The sequence below is a fragment of the Austrofundulus limnaeus genome, unplaced genomic scaffold, assembly GCF_001266775.1.
Source record: "Austrofundulus limnaeus strain Quisiro unplaced genomic scaffold, Austrofundulus_limnaeus-1.0 Scaffold1, whole genome shotgun sequence".
NCBI lineage: Eukaryota > Metazoa > Chordata > Actinopteri > Cyprinodontiformes > Rivulidae > Austrofundulus > Austrofundulus limnaeus.
Genome location: NW_013952403.1, coordinates 7885397 through 7892499, shown reverse-complemented (window position 1 = coordinate 7892499; position 7103 = coordinate 7885397). Strand labels below are relative to the sequence as shown.

The 7103-nt window shown below is 38.4% G+C and overlaps 2 protein-coding genes across 2 annotated transcripts in view; both read left to right on the top strand.

Moving 5' to 3' along the window:
- Window positions 1–793: 793 nt before the first annotated feature.
- LOC106517329 (muscle M-line assembly protein unc-89) lies at window positions 794–6228 on the top strand (the record flags this gene model as incomplete). The annotated part of the gene is given in 7 exon segments (XM_014008101.1): window positions 794–846; window positions 939–1015; window positions 2020–2084; window positions 2182–2356; window positions 2659–3864; window positions 3942–4042; window positions 5625–6228. Coding segments are annotated over 7 exon segments (1704 nt in total), but the record flags the coding sequence as incomplete, so codon positions are not given.
- Window positions 6229–6645: 417 nt separating this feature from the next.
- The window catches only part of tmco6 (transmembrane and coiled-coil domains 6), a 4185-nt gene continuing 3727 nt past the window's right edge, over window positions 6646–7103 (top strand). Inside the window, exon 1 of the mRNA XM_014008111.1 lies at window positions 6646–6836. Coding sequence (XP_013863565.1) covers window positions 6743–6836 — 94 coding nt within the window. The 5' untranslated portion in view covers window positions 6646–6742. The remainder of the gene's footprint in view (window positions 6837–7103) is intronic.

Genomic DNA, 7103 nt, shown 5'->3' with positions numbered 1-7103 from the left:
CACACACACACACACACACACACACACACACACACACACACACACCTAGAGTTATAACGACAAACAGGTATTATAATCTGTGCAATAACACAACTTGTGTTCAGATTTAGTTAATTGCGTGTTAGAGGAGAGGATTAAATGAAGTTTATATCAAAAGTACTAACAACACGATGAAAAAAACTACTGTAAGTAAGACAGGAAGAACATGAGCCACTGGGCTGGATCTACATTTGGAGCCCTTTAACATAATATTTAATGCATAAAAATAATGTCCACAACAAGGTTTCTAGTCTAATGTCATATTTAAATTTTGATTCACAGGGAAAACTATAGACCCACTATGTAAAAAACATTATGAGAATTAGAACTTAAAAATAAGGTTGTTTTTTTAGGAAGTGTCATTCAAGATGAAGAATACTAGCAAGCCTAATAACCATTGAACAGCACAGTCTTTTACAAAACTATAGACCTAACGTGTCAAGATTACTTTACACAAAGTAGTCTGTAAGTGAAAAAGTTCTGAGCAGCTTTTAATGTATAGATCTCAATATGAAAGTGAAAATAGAGATTTTTTATGACAACAACACAGCATCAGGTTTTTACAAAGCAATATGATTATTTGCAAATCATTTGTGGTTCCTAATAACTGGACATCCATTAATTAGTCATCATAGGCCTCTAAACCCCAGAGCATTGTGCCATTTCCTCATTAGTCTGTTTGAAAAGCCTGGCCTTGACTGCAGTTTTTAAATGATGGATTACATAGTAATTCATTTTCTGTTGTTTTATTCAGGCGGGGGCAGACATATCCTTGTCTCTATTGGACATCTATAAATCGTGGTTGAAGTGAGTGAGATCTGTTTGTCTGTTTAACCTGTTGGTTAGTTATGTTTCAGTGCAGTAACATGATCACAAACTGTTGTTTTCATTCCGGGCAGAAACTCCAAAAAGAAAAAGGCGAAGAAATCAGCCAGATGTTCCAGTCCAGGAAAAAAAGAAAAGACGCCAACTACAGGTGCAACATATTTTTCTGTTATTTTTGTTTTTTCTTTTTAGCACGGTTTAAAACATGGTTCCAAACTACCTGCACATACTCAGCAGAGGAATATTTTCGTAATAGTAAACTTATGTGTCCAATCAGCTGGCAGTCCTGAACCAGAAGTTTTTGGAGTGGGTGAAGCTTGGCAACAACTTGTTTATTTGCCTGTGTCTGTGTATTTGTACGTCTCTTAGTAAAATAATACCTGGTGCACAGACCAATGAGGGGCATAAAATATGTGTTTTTCAGGTACACTTCTATTCTCACTGAGAAGTAAACATGTAGCGTGTTATAATTTCTTAATCAGCAAGGTGTAGACCAGAGGTTCTCAAACTGGGGTCCACAAGCCATATCTTGGGGGTCCTCAAAAAATTTCAATAAATTGTTAGTTTGGATTTTATTTTAAAAAATGAATACGAGGAACAATGCACTAGTAAAACATACTGAACCAAACAAAAAATATTATTCCCATGGTATCTAGGGGTTAAAATGTCATTAAATTATTTCTGAAACAGCATGTGGTTTATGAGGGGGTCCCTGGAAATTTTTCACATTTGTAAGGGGTCCCCAGACCCAAAAAAGTATGAGAACCCCTGGTGTAGATGATGATGACACGTGGCCATAAATCGCTGCGTTAGATTGTGGAACAATGGCGGCTTTAGTGCCGCTGGAGGACATTGCAAATAAAAAATTGAGAAGGATCTACTATAAGTAAGGCAGGAAGAACATGAGCCGCTGGACTAGATCTGTATTTGGAGCCCTGTACATACATATTTAATGCATAAAAATACCTAATGTTCACAACTGATGTGCAGAAAATAACCTAAAAGCCTCGGCTAATGGTAGTGAAAAGTATCAGATGTGTCTGCGATGCCTTATTTCACAGTAATTACATCTTCCCATGTCAGTTCTTCTGGTTTGGATTAACAGAAGTGATCTTTATGGAGTGGTTTTTAATATATGTTGTCCTGCTTGTCTAGGTAAAGTCACCACTCCGAGGAAGAAGGCTGATAAACCTGTTAACAGTCCAGCTTTGTCAGAAAAGGTGATCCCAGTCCCGCTCTTTCCTTTTCATTTCTTACTGTGGCGCTTCTTAAACTTCACTAAATGTGATTACTTGTTTTCTTTTTTTTTTTTTTTAGTCTGGTTCACAAAAAAGAAAAAAAGGTGAAGGAAAATCTGCAAAAAGTGTCGTCAAAGCAAAGAAACTAAAGCTGGACGCTACGGACGATGCAGCGGCGGCTGGTGGGGGGGATTCGGACTCTGACAGCAGTCTGGATGTGGAGAAGTGGAAGAAACTGTTTTTCCAGATGAGCGGTAGGAGTGTGTTCGTTGAGGGCATCTTTTCTGGATGCAGTTTTGAAAAGGATGAGGTGATGGGGAGAGTCGTCAAAGGGCTTCCTGTCAGTCTGCGTGCAGGGAGTTTGTTTTCTTTGCCTCCGAGTAGAATAATAAAGTGACTCGGTGAAGTGTAGATGAGTGACAGGAGTGGGGAAAAATAACAGCAGACAGGACAGACGCCTAGAAAATCATAGGAAAACATATTTCTTTACCTCCCAGAGATCACCTCTTTGAGGGTAGTCGCCCACCTGCCCCAACTTTCTTTGTTCTCTCTGCAGAGACAGACTTAGCCAAGATGGAAATCATCAACGCCCTGGACCCGTCTCCACCCGAGCCCAAGAAAAAGAGAGTCAGGAAGCCACGTGCCAAACCTCCTCCCAAGGCTGCCGCAAATGCTCACAACGATAACGGAGTGGCTGAAAAGAACTCAAACGTTGAGGAGGAAGCTGTGGAACAGATAACGATGTCATCGAAGAGCAAACTCAAAAAGAGCGGAGCAGAAGACACAGCACACGTCTCGTCCTCCGAGTCCCGGATGAYAAACATCGCATCAAAGGAAAAACCAGCTGCGTCCACAGTGTCACCTGAAAAACAGACTCTGTTTAAAATGTACATGAGCCTTTTAACTCCCCATGAAGAAAAAACTACTGGTGAGCCAGCACCTGAACCCAAGAAGAAGAAGAAAAAGAAAGAAAGTGGATCACACGAGGACGACACAGCAAGGGACGCAGAGCAGACGGTTGAAAAAGTTGTTAAAGAAAAGAAAAGAAAAAGTGCAAAAACTGAGAAAAACGAGGTGGAACAAAATGGAAATTGTTGCACTGAGCCGGCAGTACAAGAAAAGAAGGCAAAAAAGAAGAAGAAAGAGAAAACCAGAAGTGAGGACAGTTCAGCTGAAACAGCCGAAAAAACAGAAGTAAAGAAAAAGACAAAAGCAGTCGAAGGTGAAAAGATTTCAGGACTAAATTCAGCTGAGGAGATAAACACAGACCAGACTGTAACAAATCCTAATAAAACTGAGAGTGAGGAAAGATTAGAGGAGAAGGTGAAACAAAAAAAGGTGAAAAGGAAAAAAGAAAAGGTGGTCCGTGAGGAAAATCTACAGGTGGAAACTGCCGAAGCAGAAGAAAATATAGAGCAAATAATTGAAGATGAAGAAAGTCCTGAGCTTATAGTTAAGAAAAAGAAAGCAAAGAAGAAGAAAAAGGAGTCAGCTGACATTGAGAATAATCCAGAAGAAGTTCAGGAAATGAAAGAAAAACCGAAGCACCACGATGAAGGCATTTCAGAACAGACTGATAAAGAAAAATCAAAGAAAAAACACAAGTCTAGTCATGAGGTGATATCAAACGAAAAAGACATGAAATCCACTCCAGAGAGGACAAACTGTGCTCCAAAACATGAACATGTGGAACATTTATCTGTTCATAAAGATTTACTGGAAGGATCGAACCAGGAGACAACAACACCCAAAAAGAAGAAAAGTGAGTAAATAACCCGCTGTAGGGATGCCAGTGTACAGTTTGCATTCTAAGTTTGTTTTTTTTTCTCTTCCCCTCAGAGAAAAGCAAACTAAAATCAGAGGAGGTTGCAGAAGAAGCTGGAGTTTCTCCTCAGAAAGTTCCAACAACACAAACCACACCAGCTGACTCCCACAGAAAGGTACAACAAAACTGAAATCCTCGGTTCTGCAGGGTTTTATTGGGAGGATAAAGGAGACATGTCTACTTGTATTTGGAGTCTCTAGAAGTTCAGAAAATCTGTCCTGGTGTTGCGTGGATATGTTTATATTTTGCAGAGCTGATGGTATGTGGGGCAACTCAGACCTGCCCGGTCAAACATTTAACAGACATTTCTCTGGACTTATCAGAGGAGCCGCTTTCACTGTAAACACTAGACAGGCCTACTATCCAATCAGAAATCAGACGGGGGCGGGACTTGAATATAGGCAAAACTTTGATTCAGATCCAGCAGACGTTGCTCCAAATAAAATGAGTTTCTTTGTTAGAACAAGTTTGAAAAAAGAACTGGAGATAATATTGAAGCTGGCAGATCTTAAAAAACAGCAGAAGGATGTTCATTGATTCCTCCACCTGAGAGAGACGTACCTCACACATGGATGCTAACGTTAGCTGAACAGTAGCGGGCAGGTGGAGCCGGGGCAGAGAGGCAGGCATGGACTTTATCACAGTGACCCGGGAAACAACATCCGACCAACAGGTGTGTGTTTATTGATAGAATTTAGAAACTGAGTCAGGTGTTGTGTAAAAAGTTGATTTTCTGCCGCTGTGCGCAGCCTGTCTGTTATAATTGTCGATTTTTAGTTGTTGGAATTTAACAATATTAACTAGGGATGTGTCGAATAATGGTTCATTAGATTAAAAAATGTTTCAATCATTTGACAGATATCGTCTGCCCGGGCATCACTTGGTCCATTTAAATCACTCTAACCTGTCAGATTGGCCTTCTCTGAGGCTCTGTTTCAACTCGAGTCAAAAACTTCTAACTTTAAACCATTTTTTGAAATTGTGCTGTTGGGTGAAGTAGAACTCAGGTCTGACTCAGTAGGGGAGGGAGGAAGGGGGAGACCTGCTCCAGAACCGTGCTTATTGGGCCTGTAGAACCAATCAGTTCAGAGCTGGGGTTCTTCTTCCATGAAGCAGCTCTGTTGTCCTCCATCTATATTTTCAGTTACAGGCTGAGTCATTTCTACCTTCTCCTCTCTGTCAACGCTCTCTGGTTTCATTTAACAGAGACAATCATCAGATATCATCCAGGATTAAACTTGAGAGTGGATATAGCTCGCTCACACCGAGGACCTAGTTGACATAATTTACCCAGAATGCTTTGTGTGTAAATAAAATGGCTCAGTCTGTAATATATTTTAAAGCTTTTAGTTTAAAAAATATAAAAACTAAACAGCCTACAGTATTTTTACAGTTAAAATAAATGTTTATCAAATAAAGTCTAATGTTACAACTAATCGTAGATCACTTTAAAGGGATTTAYGCCAAAGTTTTAAACTACATCAATGATTCTGCAAATTTTATTCAAATTTGCCCAGTGGTTCGTGGGATATTTTGCTAACAGATAGGTACATTACCACACGTTTGCATGCACACACAAGACACAGGCAAAAGAAATTTTATTGTCCACCTTCAACATTTAGCAGCAGATCATTAAGAAGGTTTTCTTTTTTAATGCTGGTGTTTAGTAACATATTTTTTCCTATAATCTGTTGCAGAAAAAGAAATCCACACCACAGTCCTGAGGAAAACTGACTTCATCTCTGCAGAATCTGAAGATGAAGCCACATGCAAAACAAATTGTAAACAAATTATATTTTTGTTACGGTACTGCATTTTCATCTTATTTCACTTTACAAGTAAATGCCCCTTGTAATCATGTATGTCTCAGGAATTTCACCCGAGGCGTAAAATTTTAATTTTACATTACATTTTTTAATGTTGACCTCAGTACAATAATCAAGAGAAATGTGTTTTTGTCTCTCTTTGATTTTTTTATATTTACTACTATCTTGTCAGTTTCCCACTTGGCACCAAGTGGGAAACTGGTGCCAAACACCAAGGTTATRTGAGTGAAAAAAAATTTGCATACTCTGTAATGAAGCATACTTAGGAAAAGTAACAGAGTTGTTGTTTTAATTGTTTTGGCATTTGGGTGTTTTGCAAACAAGATTTAAAAAATTGATAACTGCAGATTTTCCTATATACATTGTACATAACTGTTTTTTTATTACAAATTAAACTTTGTTTTTTATTGTGATTGTGTAACAAGTCCTCTAGTGTTGAAGAAGAGATAAATACATCAAGCTGAGGCATATTCATTATAAATTGTCACTTCTCTTTATTTACAGTGTGAATATATAAAACTCGTGTCTGTGGAGACAGAAAATAACATTTCAAATATCCATTCCATTTTAATTTTGAACTTTCTAAATGGAAATGTTGAAATCTAAATGGATTAGAGCTGTATTTATTAGATAATATTTATGTATTCTCCTGCAGTGTTTACTTTGAATATCAAAGGTACAACTGTATGTGCTGTCTTTGACTTCAAAYTACCTAATTTATATTTATGATAATCAGAAGTCATAAAAAAAATAGATAAACTCATTTAAACGTATGGAATAAGCGTGTAGGCAGGCTGTAGGTTTAAGCCCCGCCCACTTATACTGTGGTTGTGTCCCATGTCCGCCAGGCGGCGATACAGAAGCCGAAAAGGGAGAAAATAAAGCATCAAAGAAGAGGTTTGAACGTTCTGCCTGCATATTACGTTGCCCACGATGTTATAGCATATAACTTCARTAATATCTTTTAACTGCATGTTACTGTTGTATAAATGTGGAGATTAAGGACAGTTCGTCATAAAGCTGGTCGACAAATCGACAACAACTTGGAGGAGCTCAGATTGAAGAGGAGAGAAAAGGAGAGAGGTAAATGTTTTCAGTGCACTTGGATTGATTTAKCCTTAATTAACCAGTGTTATTGAATTGATTTAGCGAGCAAAGGCCAGTATTCGTAATGCCACAAACTATTAACCGTTCGAGTCAGCGGTCAGTAGCTTTCTTAGCTAGCAACTAGCAAATAAATACTTTTAACAACAATATCGTCATTTTAAATAGAAGTAAAGTTTTATTTATGTATTTATAAGCGCCTTTCACAGTTTGAAGTGTGTGTGTGTGTGTGTGTGTGTGTGTGTG